Source organism: Pseudorasbora parva, chromosome 11 (assembly GCF_024679245.1).
Source record: "Pseudorasbora parva isolate DD20220531a chromosome 11, ASM2467924v1, whole genome shotgun sequence".
NCBI classification, from domain to species: domain Eukaryota; kingdom Metazoa; phylum Chordata; class Actinopteri; order Cypriniformes; family Gobionidae; genus Pseudorasbora; species Pseudorasbora parva.
Window position 1 is genome coordinate 27,219,267 of NC_090182.1, and position 21,162 is coordinate 27,240,428.

Here is a 21,162-nt window from a genome sequence, read left to right on the forward strand (position 1 = left end):
ACCCACCCAATTGCTACTCAAAACAAGCCCATCGTGTTCCGGGGAGTTAAATATGTTTTGGCAGGTTTTTTTGTGCTAAAATTGACATTCCCAGGGCTAAATATCACATAATTGGGCTCGCTTCAACCCGCGGACATGAAAAACAGCCCGCAGCAACAGTGTTAAAGTATCGTAATTCCACAGGAAAACTGCAGACTTGATAACACTGAGTGTAATATAGCTGTCTTTGAACAGAAACGGTCAACAAAGTTGTCAAGTCATAAGTGCACAGTAAATAAAGTTATTGTCTCCCAAAAGAAAGAATTCACTCTAAATCCCCTAATCGAGTCATCAGGAATTCCAGTCACACTTCCGTGACCGGCATATGTAACACGGTAACACATTTGCATAATGCCCGCCTACAGTCTTCATTGGCTGCCCGAGAATAACGTCTACTTTGACCCACACTAAAACACTGTAGCTGTTGTCCATGTCGAGAAGATGCTGTTTTCTGCTCTGCTCTGCCAAAGCAAATTCTCTTTGTAAACAATTCCAAAGGACGAGGATGTGAAGAGTCAGAGGTTATAATTATCACAGCAACACAACAGCCGTAACCTTTTGACGACTGCTTCTCAAATTTTTGTGATTTATAATACATTTCATCATTAAAGATGGGGCCGTGCCCACTTTATTTAGCTCCTCAGAATCACAACCTGTAAGTATGATTAAATATTGATGAATATTTTTTTACCGGGTGTTCAAGATACATAGTTTTGTGTTTTAAATTGTCCAGGTTTGTGGTTAACTGCTAATCAGCTGTGGGCCCAATATTACCTTAAATTACTGGTATGTCCATTAATGCAGATTGTCTGTTGTTCTTACTACTTTAAGTAAAGAAAAAAGATGGAGCAAGATTTGTTTTATGAATTGAATGTTACATCAGTCATTCACGTTAAAGCTCGGCTAGCACTGTTATTGAAACAGTTAATGGTACAATTCCCACATATGCACTGCAATAAATTAGAAATATGCACATTGGATTGTTGATAGACATTCACTTGTTAATGCTGATGTAGAGAAACTACAGTAGGAACATTTCACCAAATTAAGTAGTGTTTCACTGAGAAACGCCCTCCTCAAGTCATCCCTGCCTAACTAGTTCTTCCAATGTTTTATCATCGAACTGGCGCTCAAATTAAAATGGGAAAATTGACAAAATCGTGAACAAAGTGACAAAATCGTTACTGTCTTTACAGTGTGTGCAGGTTATGGTAATAGCTGTTTCGTTTTCATCATGTGCTTTAAGCAATAGACCAATCACAACAGACTGGGCCATCTGGCCTATTAGAGCAGAATAGCTTGTGGAAAGGAGGGATTTAGAGAGACTGAATCTTAGGACGAGACATTTGAGAAGGTGGAAACAAGTGGTAAATCATGTTTTTTTGGCACAAACAAATCTTGCATCGTTTCATACAATTAAGGTTAATACACTGAAGTCACACGACTTTAATGATGTCTTTACTACCTTACTAAAGCTTGATAGCGGTAGTTGTGTAGGCTGTCAGAAAGCTTTTAATTTCATTAAAAAGATCTTTATATGTGTTCAGAAGATAAACTAATGTCTTACTGGATTGGAACAACATGAAGGTGAGTAAATTATAGAATTTAAATTTTTGGGTGAACAAACCAACATCAATATGGTGCCGTTTGCATTGTTTCAAACAAATCAAACAAAAAAATAAAACGTTTTCCAGGGCCTCATGGAGTAAACCACAAATGCAGTTTTCCTACATTAACAAAAGACAGAAACAACACAAAGTTTACAACAAAACTAATTAATTTCCTTCTTTAACCTTTTGCTTTAATGATAAGCAATCTAAGGAGCAATTGATTAAGGAAATTGCAATGGGCAAAAACTGTGTCAACTTCAGAAAATAGGCAAGGCTAAGAATAATGTTCTGCTTGGCCAGGGCTCAGACAACAAGAGAGGCACACAAACAGGAAAAGAGCTTTGTGAAAACTGGAGGCTCACTGGAGCTCTTCACTGTTTAGCCGCTGAAAATCTCATGAATAATTGACAGGAAATAAAAAAGGCACTCTGTCAGACACAGAGGCCAGATTCTTTCTAGGCTGGTATTTGCCCAGTGTATTCTTGTCGAGAACCGGGTAAGCCTGGCCGCTAATTCTGAAGAGGCACTGCTAGCCTGAGAAATATTTTTTTAAACAGGAGGAACAAGCTGGCTACGAATAGCTCAGAAAGGTCTAAGAGCTTATGTAAGAGGATGGGTATAACATCTCATAACACTTTAACATCTCAAACAAAGACATAGTAAGATAACAATGCCAAGAATTTGCCACTTGCACGTTCAAAATCTCATCAACAAAGCAGCTAAAACATGCTATATCATCTACTACGAATCATTAGTGCATAGTATCCGGCTATAAGCAGGAAATCTAGTACTTTAGTTAAAGAGTTAAGTGTCCCTTGGAAGTCAGCCTCAGATTATCTTGGATAAACTTAAACAGGGTGGGAAAACTGCATGACAAGCAGTGGAGTAAGAAAACCCCCCAAGAGAGTGACTGGCTACTTGCCAGATAGTCCACACTAATGAACTGCTAAAGCGCAAAGCTACTTTCATTGTTAATGTAAAACCACAAACAAAGAAGACAGGATCCCAGACAGCACCACGTCACATGTATACATGTCAGTAAGTGCAGACCTCGATTCAAGTCCAGGCTGGGAGAAATTGGACGATGCTTTTAAATTAGGCCTGGCAAAGTGACTATAACCACAATTCCCATATCCAATATAAGAGAACTGGCACTGCAGTCTATAAACAGATGAGGATAGCTGAATGTGGAGGGTGGGAAAGGTTTAAAGGCAGATTAAGAAGTGTTTTTATTTATTTATTTATTGCTTCTTGGACTGGTTAGGACGGGGATGGAGGTTAAGCACGATGGTAAACACTATGGACTATAGAGCATTGTGTTATACAACATGCAATCATGTAATCGTGGGTTGTATCTCAGGAACGCACGTGCTCATTAAGTGTATATGCAATATAAATGACTTTTTTGTCTGCCAAATGCATAAATGGAAATGAGTTTTGCTAAATGAAAATAGGACAAATGGCGGTAAGGGACAGTGTAAAAAGTCCACACGTTGCATTTAAATGAACACACATTTTGATTGGTAGTGATGGTCATAAGTAATTTCTTTAAAACCTAAATATATCGTGCTTGACTTATAGGGTCGTTTTTTAGAGCAGGACAGTCTCTATTGTAAATAGAAACCTTTGATTCTCTTCTTAGAGAGCTCACACAAACACGCACAGCAACAACTGAAAACAGCCGCCACTCCTGAAAAAATGCCACTCACCCAAAAATGAAATGTCATTAATGACTCACCCTAATGTTGTTACACCCGTAAGACCTCCGTTCATCTTCGGAACACAGAGAGTGTGTCCTAGTGTATGCACACTATACTGTCCATGTCCATGAATAAAAACATCTTCAAAGTAGTCCACATGTTTCATCAGTTAGTTAATTAGAATTTCTTGAAGCATCGAAAATACATTTTGGTCCAAAAATAGCAAAAACAACGACTTTATTCAGCATTGTCTTCTCTTCTGCATTTCTTTTCAATCCTCAAATAAAGATTCAAACGGTCATGAATCCGATTATTGATACATGATTCGGATCGCCAATGTCACGTGATTTCAGCAGTTTGACACGTCTAACGGTCATTAATGACATAAATTTCTTTTTGGGTGAACTAACCCTTTAAGGTTGTAACGATATACTGGCTCTTTTGACAACACTTCAAACAAACAAGCCTGAATGAAGAAAAGTATAGGATTATGTTTGATAATGCTTTCACACTTTTTTTATGAAAAACACTCAAATGTATGATAAGTTTATTTTTTAGATATTCTCAATTTAAAATTTTAGAAATAGTCAGGAAACACAAATATTTTTCAATACCCTGTTTTAATTTTTCCATATTTTTCCAAACCTGGAAAACACTAAAATTAAATGTTATACTTTTCCAAACTGCATAGGAACCCTCAATAATCGCTTTGAAACCAAAATAAACAGTGTTATCAAAAGGTCACCCAGGCAGGGTGATCACTAGCCGGCAAGTTCAATTGCAAATTTGCTTAGTTCATTATGAAAAAATACATTATATAAGAATTTGAACCTGGCTGACCTCTATGTGTACTACAAAATTACACCACTAGACTATCATCATGACTCACAGTCTTATCCTAGGAAGAAGTGCCAGAACTGTTGCCCAGAAATGTAGGTGCATAACACCCCTGAATGTAATACATGCAAATAGTCATGCCCTTGTATCTTTAAATTATTTCGTTATTCATTAAGTACAACTACAAGATATCCTGCTCTTGGCAACCATAAAAATGTTTGTTAGTATTCTGAATAAAGAGATGTGTTTGCGTACAATTCACATAGATGTCTGACCACACCAACTTGTAAACCCTCCTTAAGCTTAGCTGTCCTTACCCCCAAATGGTGGAATCCACTTCCCCTATATGGAAACAGCAAAATGCATCCTCTCTGCACTGGGTTGTTATCTGTACTAGGTTTACTGTCCTAGCAGCACTTGCCTGAATTTGCACAGGAAGACCTTATTTATAAGTTGTTTGTATTCCAGATGACATACTTGCCATCTGTTGTGCAAAATGGTCTCATATGTGATGTATGTTTAAGCCTTATATGAAAATGTAGTTTTAAAAGTAATCATGCTGCTTGTATAAGAATATGTAATGTTTAAGTAAAGTGTAAAGTGGCCAAAATGTAACATACACGTGGCATTCTGTACAGCATACACCTTTCACCTGTTTGGGAATTTGACATGAATGGAAGGGAGGTGAATGTACTTGCGAGGAAGAGGGAAATAAGTTTATACTTGTTTTCAAGGGCAACACTCACAAGTCTCTCTCTCTCTCTCTCTCTCTCTCTCTCTCTCTCTCTCTCTCTCTCTCTCTCTCTCTCTCTCTCTCTCTCTCTCTCTCTATTGTCAAGAGCAATGTAAACTGCAAAGCATCTCCTCATTTGTTTATTGATGGCTGTTGCACAAATCAAATCGTGTTGATTTGTTCAGGCTACAGTGGCCAACCAGAATGCAAGAGGAAGGCACGAGCTAGAGGGCAGGATGCTTGTCCAATCCGGGCCGAGTTGGCCCGTCCACGCGTCATGCACTACGTCACAGTGGATAATAAATCTCTCCGCCTCCATCTCAGCGCTCGAGAGCATTCCCAACACAAAAGCAAAATGTCCGCCATGTTCAGAGGCTGCGCTGCTCCGGGTCTGCGGATATTTTAACAAAAATGTGCCGTTTTCGTCACCGGGAGGCCGCCCGACCCGATGCTACGAACCAGAGGGACAGTAGAGTCTCACTGTCAGAAAAAATATCTCCGCTTTAGCCACATATAAGCACAATTTAGTAGTATTTATTTACCTTTACGCCGTATGGTGGATCATCGAATGTAACTAGCATGTACCTGTCGCCTCTACTAGCCGGGTCTCGGGCACGCAGCTGTTAAGAAAACGAAACAATAAACATTCATTTAAACTGATCCTGCCATAGGGATCCTTAACTTTAACAAGGTACAACAGTAAGCTGAAAAAGTCGGGGTAAAATTATGCTTTACCTTCATAAAGATCTCAACCGCGCCTTTAGCAATGTCCAGATACGTCGTACCCAAATAAGTGCGCTGATTCATAGAAGCGGACGTGTCTATCAGGAAAAGTAAAATAGGCATTTTAAAATGTATAGATATACGTCTAGATGTTTGCTAAAATATCTATAGTCGGCATATGACCTATCTTGCGGCCCTGGGCATGCATATATGTGTGTATATATTTTGTTATAATCAGACCCCCCCAAAAGAGGGTCGTACTGCCACCCTTTGCAGCCGCCTGATTCTCTATCTGTCTTTTCTGAGCAGTGCTGGGCTCGCGCTGTTAGAGAACTTCTCTTCCGAACAGACCGAAACGCCTTCGCCCCGCCGCTGCTACGCTATTGGCTGAGCCGAGCCACGAAGCCACGCCCATCCCAGTATAAATATGCAATGAGGTCGTGGAATGCCTCATATCCCCTCAGTCAGTTCCCCGCGCTCTGTAGAGCGGACTGAGATCGAGATGCAGGACTGGGATCTTATGTGTAATCGGCGCATCTAGTTGTTGTCTTTTAAAGGGCACTATTGATAATCTTTTATGTGTCTGACAGATTTAACAAGCTATCAAAGTTAACTTAAAACCGATAGTGTCATTTTTGTCTCATAGAAAGGGCAACCCCCTCCTCGCCTGATCTCGTCTAGCTGCCTTGGTGGGGGTGGGGAGTAGCTTGGGTTCCGTGTGATTTTTATAATAATTGTGCCTCCCCCCTGACCATCGAGAAATCCATCCTCGCCCGCTTTCCCCTCCTCTTGTTTATCTCATTTGAGAGACTATAGGCAAGCGCCATGTTAATACACCAAACCGCCCTAAACCGTGACAACGGCGAGAGGAAAAGCAGCGTTGTCAGACACTGGCTCCTCCTAAATCGTGCTTCTCGTTTCCGCGGTGGACCCTTCGCTGCACATGCATGCCCTTAAGATTTTGTGAATGTGAGAAAAGGGACGTACCTGCTAGGCAATTCTGTTCTCCATAATCACACAGATACCAAACGTGCGGCGATACCTCATAAATGTACAGGCATTTGCACGAAAGCTATCACAAATATATGATACTACAGTGTGTTTTAATCACTGCAGGGAATAATCTGTGATGTCGATAATACAGTTACAGTTGCGGCTACCTTCATGCAGCCGCATTTTTTACATAACTACAATTCAGTAGCTTTCTCAGGGTGGGAAACGTGCCATTGGAGATCTATAACTAGCCTAAAATATCACCTATTGTAGAACATATTCAGCTGTATTGTGAACCATACGGTTTCTTTTTGTCACAGTCGTGTCCTGATTCACAACAAAGGACACATTTTTAATGTGAAACTGTCAGTGTCGTTCATCCATTAACTGTAGGCTGTCCCCAGAGAGGGGCTTTACAAAGGTCGTCCTATTATTCATGTTTGATTTCTCTGTAGTCTGGTATTCTATTAATACAAAAAAACAAACAAAAATTGCTGTGTGTAAATGTGTGCAAGCGTCAAAATGTTTCGTTTATGGGTTGTGCTCTAAGAAGGCGGGGGGGGGGGGGGGTAGTCTGAATGAACATTCATTTTAAAGGGCGTGTGGGTTTCTTTAGAATTACTTTTTATTTTATTTTATTTTTTTACTTTAATAAACTAGAGGCGACATAAAAGCTGTATGTTTCAAATGCCAAGTTCGATTCACTCTAGGGGTATTACCGTCTCCAAATTTAATTTACTAACATAGGAAAATGGTTTTGTGTTAACAAAAGGCTTAATTTGCCTTGACGAACCGGACAGTTCACCCAAAAAATAAAATATGTGTCACACAAAATGAGATGTTATTCTGAAGAATGGCATTACCATTCAGTTGAAAAAAAAAGATGTTAAATGGAAAGGGTGACTGTGTCGTTCAGTCTCTAACATTCTGCTCAACATCTCCTTTAGTGTTCTGATGGAGATCGTAAGACACACAGACAGAACAACATGAGTAAGTAACGTGAGCTAATGATATAATTTAAATTTTAGGGTGAGCAGCTGTCCCTTTAAGACTTGTCGTAACGGGTAAATGGTAACCCAGAGAGTAATAGCATAATGTATAAAACGACCAATAAACAATACATTATCTTCCGGGTGCATTTACTGGAAAAACGCACAAAAAAAAGAAAAGAAAAGAAAGTACAATTTGTGAAACTCAAAATGACGTCACAGAAGACTTTGGCGGAATTCCTGAAGCCCTCCAGTATCCCAGCATTCAATGCGCCCTTGCAGCGTATTGTTGACAAAGAAAAAGGAAACGGGGTGGGATATGAAATAAATGTCGTTAAACGGTAAACGGGAGTGAGGTAAACATATATCTTTTTAAAATTGTTTTCGACATATTTACTCTTTCAATAGCGATAGCAAATAACTTAATATTAAACACTGTTATCTCGATGTTGCAATATTGTTATGCTACGTTAGCATGATTGTAGGTTTACCATATCAGCAATATGTCAACATCCAGTCAACAATACTGAATATTATGCTTACAATATGTCAAATAACTTTAGCCAGTAACAATATTTGCGAACCGAGCCTCTTATTAAGTGCTTACTATGGAAGAATTGAAATGGCAGATTGTGCTAAACATTTTTGCTAGATACTCTACATCTTAGATTAACATTAGACATGCAAATATATTGTAGTTAAGAAATGTATATTAGGAAAGTAACTGACGCTTTGATTTATAAGTTTAATAAAATATAAATGTCCTGCTATATATATATGTATGTGTATGTATATGTGTGTGTACGTATATGCTAATAGTAGGCAAAGCACTATAGACTTAAAGGGGACAAAAGGTCTGTCACGTCGTTATCCGATCTCGTGGAACATACTGTAGCAAGGCATCAGTCATTTGATCGGGATATCAATGTTATAGATACATTTAAAAGGGATTTTTAGTACTTAGTCTTACGTGTCTGATTGGTGTATTTGTTTCGTTATTTGTAAAAACAAAACAAAGTCCATAGTCTTTGGTAAAACACTGTTAAATTAATTTCTGACTGACATACGAGAGCAGGCATTCTTATATCTGCCAGCTGTCATGCTGTGTCATTGACCTCTTTGGTATGATGTTTGACGTTATTTATTTATTGCTTTTAGATCGTATTGCGAAATCCTCGAGTTTCAGACGAATTCAGTAAACATGGTCACATGATGACTAGCCACGTGGAGGCAGTAGCTTGTTTTTGTACAGCGATCGTGGCAATCATCCATTAGACTTTTATTACTATTATCTGATTATATTGACACGTGCCTTGCAGTTTCATTTGGCTGTCATTTTTTTTAACAGCATGTTAATATAAGGAACTAAAGTAAAAAACAATTATATAAACAACGTTTTTTTAAATCCATGCTTGTTTACTGCACTTTTCTGAATCATCCTTTGATTATTCTCATGCCACAAATAAGTCTGAGAGAAAAAGTTGTTACTTATTCAGGTGATTTGTGAATTGTTTAAACTGTTTGTTGCTGTAGTTCTTAGCTTGTCTTGTTTTATTGTACAAAAAATGTCAGCAAATAAAATATTCACATTTACTAATATTACCATGAACTACAAAGGCCTAACAATATGTTAAATGATGAACATATGACACATTGAACAGGAAATGTATAATTATTATAATTTATGTGTATGACCTCTGATTGCTAAAATAGCCGAAAATTCACTGTAAAAAAAATCCTTTTGCGATTACACAGTGAGTCTTGGTTTTGTGTCTTTTTTTTTGGCCATGAGTGATAGATTAATCTGTGCCAAAATACCTTTATAGTTTGTTAGAATGTGCAGCTTTTGATGTCAAGGCTGCAATAATGATTTAAAAATAAATTTGAAAATAATAATATCATGTTGTATAGTCTGTCATAATATAGACACAGCCAGTTCTCACCAGTACTCACTGAGATATTTATTTTTAATAACATTTGACACAATTCTGGCCAAAAGCACTGCCATAAAGTATCAAACCATCCTGCAAGAGCACTTCTCCCAACAGTCCAGAAGCAATTTGCAGATGATCCCTGCATTTTCCATCATGATGTAGCATGTCACAAGGCATAAGTGATAATGAAGTGCCTCATGGATCTTTACTTTGAAATTTTCGGATCTTAATCCCATAGAAAACATGCTTTCAGTCCTCGAAAGGCGATTGGACAAGCAGAAGGCCATAAATTGCCACAAACTCCGACCACTACTAAAGGCCCCTTCACATCAAGGACGATAACTACAATTATATGGTTCTAAATATAAAAGAATAGCAGAGTTCACGCCACAACTATAAGGATAACACCACAGAGCCAATCAGAATCCACAGCTTGAGCATTTAAAGCGGCACATGACAAAACTTCGAATAACCACAACGGTATCGTGTGTTGGTGTATCCAATCCTTCTCCTGGATGGCCACTGTCCTGCAAGGTTTAGCTCCAACCTCAATTAAACACACCTGAACAAGCTAATCAAGGTCTTAGGCATACTAGAAACTTCCAGGCAGGTGTGTTGAGCCAAGTTTGAGCTAAACTCTGCAGAAAGCCTTAAAAACGTATGAAATGCTTACCATTGTTTTGCAGTATACCAAAGAATACTGAAACAGCAAACTATGCAAAACGTAACAACGGCTGTACAGAGTGATTTAAGCCTTTAAATCCACACTGAACATGAGTTTTTTGTGTATTTTTCATATTCTGTTTTTATTATGACCAACGTAGTTATTTATATGCAAATGTATTGTATTTCTGTCTTCTACTGCCGCTTATGATGAAATGGCCTCGTTTCTGTCATTTCAGAGGTGAACGTCATGCTGCCAAAGAGCTGAACTGGCTGCATTTAGAACTGGACCTCTGCACTGTTACAGCCCGGAAGGGGAGTGGGAATACGATAAAGGGAGGAGAAAGTGAGCTCAGCTTGAGCCAATGCAGAAGCAGAGTCGGCAGCCTGACCTAGTGGAGGGAAGCCTTCCAGTGTTTGTTTTCCCCACTGAGCTGGTGTTCTACGCAGATGAGCAGGCTTCACATAAGCAGGTGCTCACCCTCTACAACCCTTATGAGTTTGCTCTTAAATTCAAAGGTGAGTCGTACATGTGCGTTAGTACCCACAAGAACTTTCCTTAGTGTGCTGTAGTGGTCCTTCCTTTCTTACTGCTTGTTGTTTCATCAGTTCTGTGCACAGCTCCAAACAAGTATGCTGTGGTGGATGCCACTGGTGCTGTTAAACCGCAATGTTGCGTGGATATGTAAGTTTCTGATTCTTGAAACATAAATATGCCAATCTATTTCATTGAGCCTTTCACAACCATTAATTTCTTGTAATTTTCACCAAACAGTGTGATCCGCCATAGGGATGTGCGGGCCTGCCATTACGGGGTGATTGATAAGTTCCGGCTACAGGTGTCCGAGCAGAGTCAGAGGAAGGCACTTGGCAGGAAGGAAGTAATGGCCACTCTGCTGCCCTCCGCCGTTCAAGAGCAGCCACAGGTCCGGCCCCAGGAAGAGGAGCGCAGGATGAAGGAGCAGCTTGCCGACAGAGTGTTCTTTGAGCAGACTGCATTCCAGACAGGTGCATTTTACAGTCGACATGAATTCACGTTCTTAATACACATCCCTGGTTCTTACTGTGAATGAGGTGCTTGTATTTCCAAACACTGCTTCCCAATTCGCATATTATCCATACTAAATAGTATTCGAAAATAGAATTGGTATGTCCCAAACCATAGTATGCTGAAAAAACTATCCCAAAGATACCCAGATGGTCTACTATTTCCAGTCCGAATTTGAAGTACGGATCGACGCAAGCTCTTAACGGCTGATATTGCCCTCAACCCATTGCGAATTGGACGAGGATTCGATTAGAACTACAAACGTGGATAAAGTGTTAAAAAAAACTACAAATATGACGGATGTGCAAGTCAGACGATTAAGTAGAGGTTTAGACAAAGGTTTGAGTGATCAATCAGCATTTAACCTGACGAAAATATATTTATCCAGTGTTATCCACAATTATATTTCACCTGCAGCAGCAGCATTGTGAACTTTTGTAATAATACGTTTGGCCATTAACTTTTAAATGCATCTTTATATTAAAACTGCAAACACATGAGGGGAGTCTCTGCATTAAAGACCCACACGGCAAATCAATGTGCAACTATTTCTCTCCTATACGGTAGGAGATTAAACTGAATGTGGAGTATTTTAACTGTGACGAATCTGACGATGCCTTACAGGGCAGTTAAACGGTGATGGGATGCACGTAACTAACGGCCGTTTCACACATACTCCGTCTGCAGTGCCTGTGCGGTGCGTATTTTTTTCAGTACCCATGTTAACGGGTTACAGCTTTCACACTGCACGCGGATGCTGTCTGTCAGTCCGTTCCAGGAGCGCTTCGTCAGTGCGACGAACGTTTTCGCACCGAGTCTATTTTTTGCTGTGCTGCACTGCGGCATTAAAGTGATAGAACATTGTTTGCATTAAAATAAACATGTACTGATGCGAAAATCTAGTAATTTCACCACAGATGCATATACCGTATTTTCCGGACTATAAGTCGCACTTTTTTTCATAGTTTGGCTGGTCCTGCGACTTATAGTCCGGTGCGACTTATATATCACATTTAATTCATACTGACTGACAAGAATAAACATATAGCCGCGAGAATGCGCTCTATGCTGCTCCTGTAGCCTAATATTTACTTATAGATAACAACTGCCCCCATAAAGAAAATCTTATTCTGCAAAATACAAACAGCATGTAGTAAAACATGCAGCGGAGGACGATTCTCACAGCGTTCGTCTCGCGCGGCAGAGCCTCTCCCGGCAGAGAGTTCAAGCCTCTGTGGACTCGTTCCTTCAGCTCTGGCCATCTTGCTTACAGTCCGCAAGTAGATTTCTTTTTCTTCTTCATCACAATTAAAGTAACCTCTGCTTTTCGCCAGTCCCTTACAAGTTTCTCACTCACTTCAAACTTTCTTTCTTCTGCTCGGGTTATGCAGTGAAGCAGGCACGAGCGAGTGCACACGAGCAGGTGCTCGCATGCGCGCGCGGGTGCTCGCGTGCTCGCGGCTCCAGCTCTGCCCTAATGCGACTTATAGTCCAGTGCGACTTATATATGTTTTTTTCCGCGTCATGACGCATTTTTTGACTGATGCGACTTATACTCCGGAGCGACTTATAGTCCGGAAAATACGGTAATTTAAAATATACTCTTGTTTCTTTTGTTTTTCTCAAGAAAAGCAAGTAAACGACACCTTAAAATGTGCCATAATGGAGAGCACTCGTCCTTTCTTGGAGGTGGAAAGCAAAGTTCTTTATGACCTGCAGGATTTCATTTAAAAGGGTTTAAAAAAGAAAAGACGAGAGTCGGCTGTTTTTGAATAGCCTTTTGTAAGTTTCTAATTTAAAATGTTTGTGATTTTAGGCTATAACCTATGTTTAAATGTTTTGCCACTTGTGTGAGCTAAATCTAAAGTACTAGGCTATATAAATATGAATTAATGAATTGAATACAATGTTGTTTAAATGTAGTACGTTAACCTGACTTGAAAGAGTAGGCTAAACAAAGAGAATTGCAATTCTGACGAGCCATGTTCAGTAACAACCTTTGGATTTTAAATTAAAAATAATTAATAAATGCTGTGATTGTAGTATGTAACAGCGGATCAGTTGCGGACTGCAAACGCAGCATATGTGAAAGCACAACAGGGCGTGCGGATCCTGTACCGCACGGGTGTAAGAGTTAGAGTCCGTTAAAGATGATGAAGTAGTATGTCCCAAAGCTTGCATACGTTTCTGCTACACACTCAAAAGTATGTTCTTTTTCTTCACAAAAAGAGTACATACTTTTAGGTCGTAGTATAAGTAGGTAAATTGGGATGCAGCAAAAGGCTTTTAATCTTTCATCAGGGTGGTATCTTTTCAGTTCTTTCAATTATTTTAAAAGCATAACCTTTCAGTAACCATTTTCACAGTCCAAGCAATTTACTTTTTGTGCTTTTTTTCAATTGTGTATCACATTTTAGTAAGAGTTGATTCACAATATGAAAGTAAAATGGGTTGTTGGAATTCTGTGTTTTTTTTGTTTGTTTTTATTAACCAACATTTTACCAAAGATTAATTCATTATATTCCTTTCTCACAAAATATTTATTACATTTTTTGAACAGTGGATTTGCTGGTAATCATATTTATATTGTTTCATTAAATGTGAAGACTTTACAATTTCTACTACACATAATACAAAAGGTTTTGTTCTTTTATAAAAATAAATAAATAAAATGTTTTACGTTTGCTAAAGTTTTTTTTATTAAATAGGATTTTTGTTTAAATATTTTTTGCTGTTTTCTAAACTTATAAAAAAAAAACTGCAAAGAGCTGGAAGCTATAATGCAGCTGTAATATAACTAATAAATTCATTAACATGCTTTTGCTTGAAAACAATTGCATACAATGCAAAACACATGTTTGTAGTGTTTCCCTACTGGTCCAGTGAGCCTTACTAGTCAGTTTTAATGTAAAGCTTTTGCTGTTAACTACTTTTTCCACTGGGTGGCGTCAGAGACCTGTATTCTATTTTATTGTTTGGTGTTTTTTTCATTTTATAACCATCTGATTCTTCCTCTTTTTGTATTGGCACAGAGAGCCGTACAGCATCTGGGGGTCCCAGCCTCCTTACAGTCCTTTTAGGCCTAGTGTGTATGGCGGCCCTTATGCTCCCAACTCTGGGAGAACAGGAATCCACAGTGCCTGTCTACCTCCACTTAAGTGTTAACAAGAAGCTTGTAGCTGCTTATGTTTTAGGTGAGTCGCAAAACTGCATCATATTCCCAGTTTGATTGTATTCTGCACATTTTCACGGTACTTTCCCATGTCGCACAGGTCTTCTTACAATGGTTATTCTGCGCACTTGAAGTGCTGTTGGAAACAAGCTTGCCGAAAGAAACTAATGAGATGATGAAGAGAGAAGATATGGACATAAACAGCCAGGAGGGTTGTGAGGATGCTGGGAGTACGTCTGAGAAACTCCCTATAAACACAAACTAACTTCTTAAATGATCATCACAAACACAATGAAGACGCAAAGATCCATGGGCAATGGGAGGGGAGCGTTCTGTGTTTACAGGCCCAACACTGACTGAGCTGGCATTAGGTCCAGCTGATTATTATGTTAAGTGGGAGGGGGTGTAGAGAAACATGAATACATTAAATTAAATGTGTTGTTATACGTCATATTCAGTGTCTGTGGATTTCTGTTGCTTATTTCAAGACTGAAAATGTTATGGTGTTTGTCCACTGTTTAAACCTTATACCACATAGAATAAAGTAAATAGATTTTTAAAGGACTTATTATTCACTAGCTTCTGAATCATAGTTCTTGTAGATTTGCAGTGTTTGTCTTAGAAATAAGTTGATTAATCACAGCATTTACAGTTGTGGTCAGAATGATTGGAACCCGTTTTTTTATTTTATAAAAGATACAGTGCCTTGCGAAAGTATTCGCCCCCCTTGAACTTTGCGACCTTTTGCCATATTTCAGGCTGCAAACATAAAGATATAAAACTGTATTTTTTTTGTGAAGAATCAACAACAAGTGGGACACAATCATGAAGTGGAACGAAATTTATTGGATATTTCAAACTTTTTTAACAAATCAAAAACTGAAAAATTGGGCGTGCAAAATTATTCGGCCCCCTTAAGTTAATACTTTGTAGCGCCACCTTTTTCTGCGTTTACAGCTGTAAGTCGCTTTGGGTATGTCTCTATCAGTTTTGCACATCGAGAGACTGAAATTTTTGCCCATTCCTGCAGAACAGCTCGAGCTCAGTGAGGTTGGATGGAGAGCGTTTGTGAACAGCAGTTTTCAGTTCTTTCCACAGATTCTCGATTGGATTCAGGTCTGGACTTTGACTTGGCCATTCTAACACCTGGATATGTTTATTTTTGAACCATTCCATTGTAGATTTTGCTTTATGTTTTGGATCATTGTCTTGTTGGAAGACAAATCTCCGTCCCAGTCTCAGGTCTTTTGCAGACTCCATCAGGTTTTCTTCCAGAATGGTCCTGTATTTGGCTCCATTCATCTTCCCATCAATTTTAATCATCTTCCCTGTCCCTGCTGAAGAAAAGCAGGCCCAAACCATGATTCTGCCACCACCATGTTTGACAGTGGGGATGGTGTGTTCAGGGTGATGAGCTGTGTTGCTTTTACGCCAAATATAACGTTTTGCATTGTTGCCAAAAAGTTCAATTCTGGTTTCATCTGACCAGAGCACCTTCTTCCACATGTTTGGTGTGTCTCCCAGGTGGCTTGTGGCAAACTTTAAACGACACTTTTTATGGATATCTTTAAGAAATGGCTTTCTTCTTGCCACTCTTCCATAAAGGCCAGATTTGTGCAGTATACGACTAATTGTTGTCCTATGGACAGAGTCTCCCACCTCAGCTGTAGATCTCTGCATCATCCGGAGTGATCATGGGCCTCTTGGCTGCATCTCTGATCAGTCTTCTCCTTGTATGAGCTGAAAGTTTAGAGAGACGGCCAGGTCTTGGTAGATTTGCAGTTGTTGATTCTTCACACAAAAAAATACAGTTTTATATCTTTATGTTTGAAGCCTGAAATGTGGCAAAAGGACGCAAAGTTCAAGGGGGCCGAATACTTTCGCAAGGCACTGTAGCTCAAATAAATCTGCATTGTTTATCTTTTTGATCTTCCATAAAAATAAAAAAAATATCTAACCTTTCATTGAAAGAGTAATTTTAAGTGGGGGAAATCAAATTATAAAATATTTAATTTTTCAATGCATGTTGGACACAATTATTGACATCGTTTTTATGTTTTTTAAGTAAGATATCCCTAAAGTATATTATTCTATAATATACTATAAAGTATACTATTAATATAATAGTATATTATATTAATATAGTTCTGATGTGCAGCAAAAGGTTGTTGAGCTTCTCAAAATAGAAAGTGGATGTAGGAAAATAGCTAAAGCATTGAAAATTAATCTTCAAATCCACCATCAGGGCAATGATTAATAAGCTCCTATCAACTAAAGATGTTAGGAATCTGTTTGAGTGGACAAATACTCTCTAAGGATCACAAATGGAGAATTGCAGATTAGTTGAGTTTTGGGGTCAGAAAGCCAAATTCAAACAACCCCCACATTACCACATGATGTTTGGGAGGCCTTCAAGAAAAATCCTCCTTGCTCATTCAGAAACTCCAGTATATTTATCAGACACAACTGGAACTTAAAACTGCCTCTTTGGCAGCAAAAAGTCTATGCAGCAAACCGACCAGGTGGATTTGGTGCAAACCGATAAAAGTACCACATGCGTTTTCTTGCAGGAGGTCTTGGATATCTTGTTAAGAAACACGGCATGGGTTCTAGCAAATACCAACTGATAAAAAATAAAAACTGGACGGCCTCTGCTAGAAATCTTATAATGGGCCATGGTTGGATCTTCTATCAGGACAACGGTCCAAAACAAAATCAACACACAAATGGGTCACTGAGCACAAAATTAACCTTCTGCCATGGCTGTCCTAGTCCCCTGACCTAAACCCTATAGATGATATTAATAGATATAAATGAGTGGGGGAACTAAAGAGAAGAAAGTGTCGGTGATGGATGCAGTGTCAGTGGCCTCTGTGGATGCAGTGTCAGTGGCCTCTGTGGATGTGTCAGTGTCAGTGGCCTCTGTCAGTGTCAGTATCAGTGGCCTCTGTGGATGCAGTGTCAGTGGCCTCTGTGGATGCAGTCTCGGTGATGGATGCAGTGTCAGTGGCCTCTGTGGATGTGTCAGTGTCAGTGGCCTCTGTCAGTGTCAGTGTCAGTGGCCTCTGTGGATGCAGTGTCGGTGATGGATGCAGTGTCAGTGGCCTCTGTGGATGCAGTGTCGGTGATGGATGCAGTGTCAGTGGCCTCTGTGGATGCAGTGTCAGTGGCCTCTGTGGATACATTGTCGTTGATGGATGCAGTGTCAGTGGCCTCTGTGGATGCAGTGTCGGTGATGGATATAGTGTCGGTAATGGATGCAGTGTCAGTGGCCTCTGTGGATGCAGTGTCGGTGATGGATATAGTGTCAGTGGCCTCTGTGGATACAGTGTCGGTGATGGATATAGTGTCAGTGGCCTCTGTGGATACAGTGTCGGTGATGGATGCAGTGTCAGTGGCCTCTGTGGATGCAGTGTCGGTGATGGATGCAGTGTCAGTGGCCTCTGTGGATGCAGTGTCAGTGGCCTCTGTGGATACAGTGTCGGTGATGGATGCAGTGTCAGTGGCCTCTGTGGATGCAGTGTCGGTGATGGATGCAGTGTCCGTGGCCTCTGTGGATGCAGTGTCAGTGGCCTCTGTGGATGCAGTGTCAGTGGCCTCTGTGGATGTGTCAGTGTCAGTGGCCTCTGTCAGTGTCAGTGTCAGTGGCCTCTGTCAGTGTCAGTGGCCTCTGTGGATGCAGTGTCGGTGATGGATGCAGTGTCAGTGGCCTCTGTGGATGCAGTGTCAGTGGCCTCTGTGGATGTGTCAGTGTCAGTGGCCTCTGTGGACGTGTCAGTGGCCTCTGTGGATGCAGTGTCAGTGGCCTCTGTGGATGCAGTGTCAGTGGCCTCTGTGGATGCAGTCTCGGTGATGGATGCAGTGTCAGTGGCCTCTGTGGATGCAGTGTCGGTGATGGATATAGTGTCAGTGGCCTCTGTGGATACAGTGTCGGTAATGGATGCAGTGTCAGTGGCCTCTGTGGATGCAGTTTCGGTGATGGATATAGTGTCAGTGGCCTCTGTGGATACAGTGTCGGTGATGGATGCAGTGTCAGTGGCCTCTGTGGATGCAGTGTCGGTGATGGATGCAGTGTCAGTGGCCTCTGTGGATGCAGTGTCAGTGGCCTCTGTGGATACAGTGTCGTTGATGGATGCAGTGTCAGTGGCCTCTGTGGATGCAGTGTCGGTGATGGATATAGTGTCAGTGGCCTCTGTGGATACAGTGTCGGTAATGGATGCAGTGTCAGTGGCCTCTGTGGATGCAGTGTCGGTGATGGATATAGTGTCAGTGGCCTCTGTGGATACAGTGTCGGTGATGGATATAGTGTCAGTGGCCTCTGTGGATACAGTGTCGGTGATGGATGCAGTGTCAGTGGCCTCTGTGGATGCAGTGTCGGTGATGGATGCAGTGTCAGTGGCCTCTGTGGATGCAGTGTCGGTGATGGATGCAGTGTCAGTGGCCTCTGTGGATACAGTGTCGGTGATGGATGCAGTGTCAGTGGCCTCTGTGGATGCAGTGTCAGTGGCCTCTGTGGATGCAGTGTCAGTGGCCTCTGTGGATGTGTCAGTGTCAGTGGCCTCTGTCAGTGTCAGTGTCAGTGGCCTCTGTCAGTGTCAGTGTCAGTGGCCTCTGTCAGTGTCAGTGTCAGTGGCCTCTGTGGATGCAGTGTCGGTGATGGATGCAGTGTCAGTGGCCTCTGTGGATGCAGTGTCAGTGGCCTCTGTGGATGTGTCAGTGTCAGTGGCCTCTGTGGATGTGTCAGTGTCAGTGGCCTCTGTGGATGCAGTGTCAGTGGCCTCTGTGGATGCAGTCTCGGTGATGGATGCAGTGTCAGTGGCCTCTGTGGATGCAGTGTCGGTGATGGATATAGTGTCAGTGGCCTCTGTGGATACAGTGTCGGTAATGGATGCAGTGTCAGTGGCCTCTGTGGATGCAGTTTCGGTGATGGATATAGTGTCAGTGGCCTCTGTGGATACAGTGTCGGTGATGGATGCAGTGTCAGTGGCCTCTGTGGATGCAGTGTCGGTGATGGATATAGTGTCAGTGGCCTCTGTGGATACAGTGTCGGTAATGGATGCAGTGTCAGTGGCCTCTGTGGATGCAGTTTCGGTGATGGATATAGTGTCAGTGGCCTCTGTGGATACAGTGTCGGTGATGGATGCAGTGTCAGTGGCCTCTGTGGATGCAGTGTCGGTGATGGATGCAGTGTCAGTGGCCTCTGTGGATGCAGTGTCAGTGGCCTCTGTGGATACAGTGTCGTTGATGGATGCAGTGTCAGTGGCCTCTGTGGATGCAGTGTCGGTGATGGATATAGTGTCAGTGGCCTCTGTGGATACAGTGTCGGTGATGGATGCAGTGTCAGTGGCCTCTGTGGATGCAGTGTCGGTGATGGATGCAGTGTCAGTGGCCTCTGTGGATACAGTGTCGGTGATGGATGCTGTGTCAGTGGCCTCTGTGGATGCAGTGTCGGTGATGGATGCAGTGTCAGTGGCCTCTGTGGATGCAGTGTCGGTGATGAATGCAGTGTCAATGGCCTCTATGGACTCAACATATCAGTGTGGTGAACATTGTGAAGCTCTAACCACGATATTGAACCTCAGTTCCTGTCAAACCTTATTAAGATATTAGACCTCTGTTTAGAATGCTCTGTTTCAAGAGGTGTGTCTGCTGTGAGTCTTCAGTGAAAACACCCATTGTTGTGATTGGCTGACATCTTAACATTTGAAATAAGAGTGCGGAGGGGGCGTGTTTAGTCAGGCACAAGCTTGAGCAGCTGCAGCGCTGCCAGTTGAGAGAGAGACAGATAGAAGCTGGGGAGAGATTGCTGCGGAAGTGTTATTCTACAGAGTTTTTGAGAGCGCAAGTTTATTTTGTTTACATCTGAGAGCTCTGAATAAAGACGAGTGAACTTTGCAACGTTATTTCTCTCACAAAACGCTTTCACCACAGCCAACAGCAAACACGACATCGACATGAATACAGTAAGAGCTTATGTTGAGCATAATGAGCAGCGTCATTCAAACGGCAGTTTGGGCAAGTGTGCACTGCAGATAAACGCGTGACAGACCGATCCGAACATTATTAAGAGTGTTCTTTGATTGCTCTCTGTAGTTTAATCATTTAAATAACAGATTTGTTTCATGCTGGTAACAGAAATAACGTGAAGTTTATGGCTTTAGTCACTGGCTTGATTCACTGATGCATCAAGACGGCCAGCTGCAGGACTGACAGTTTTAAACTATTTAGAAAGAGAGTCTGTGTGAACTTGAATGATTAGCTAAACATCAGAACTCACTGATCCTATATCAGGCATTAATAAACACTGTTACTCACTGTTTGTGGCGGTGCTGTTGAATCCGTATGGTAAAGCCTGTGCTGCTGACATCCACTGGTAAACTGACTCGTTTCTCTACTAATTCTCTGGGCGGGCAAAGCAGAAGAGGGGGCGATAACCTTTCCTGGTATGACGTCATAACAGGAGAATTCAAGATCAGCTCATCTGAACTCTCAGTTTCTCAAAGGCAGAGAAAGACAGCCTGAACTCGTTTTATACTGATCAAAATTTCTAGTGACTTGAGGACAACATTCAGGCTAGGGGAACTCATATTAATGTTGAAAAACCTCATAAATTAAAAATGTCATGCCATGGGACCTTTAATTGGTTGGTTCAGGCATGTTTGTTCAGGGTTGGAACTAAACTCTGCAGGGCAGTGGTCCTTCCAGGACCGAGTTTGCCCTT

General features: G+C 41.1%; 2 protein-coding genes across 4 annotated transcripts in view; one reads left to right on the forward strand and one right to left on the reverse strand.

Moving 5' to 3' along the window:
- Positions 1–20,811, reverse strand: part of ints6l (integrator complex subunit 6 like) — a 41,934-nt gene extending 21,123 nt beyond the window's left edge. The window contains exons 1-3 of one of the 2 annotated variants that reach the window (XM_067457660.1): positions 20,757–20,811; positions 5,655–5,740; positions 5,462–5,539 (exon numbers count right to left, since the gene is read on the reverse strand). In XM_067457660.1, coding sequence (XP_067313761.1) covers positions 5,462–5,539; positions 5,655–5,740; positions 20,757–20,808 — 216 coding nt within the window. In that variant the 5' untranslated portion in view covers positions 20,809–20,811. Of the gene's footprint in view, positions 1–5,461; positions 5,540–5,654; positions 5,989–20,756 lie in introns of those variants that run through there. The other variant, XM_067457662.1, reaches the window with a different exon arrangement.
- Positions 7,842–14,892, forward strand: mospd1 (motile sperm domain containing 1). 2 transcript variants are annotated; one of them, XM_067456592.1, is made up of 6 exons: positions 7,842–7,980; positions 10,461–10,740; positions 10,831–10,906; positions 10,997–11,229; positions 14,302–14,463; positions 14,542–14,892. In XM_067456592.1, the coding sequence occupies exons 2-6, from the start codon at positions 10,587–10,589 to the stop codon at positions 14,571–14,573; spliced, it is 657 nt and encodes a 218-aa protein (XP_067312693.1). In that variant the 5' UTR covers positions 7,842–7,980; positions 10,461–10,586; the 3' UTR covers positions 14,574–14,892. The 2 variants fall into 2 exon arrangements, with proteins under 2 accessions (XP_067312693.1, XP_067312695.1); XM_067456594.1 differs by lacking the exon at positions 7,842–7,980 and adding an exon at positions 10,195–10,216.
- Positions 20,812–21,162: the final 351 nt, after the last annotated feature.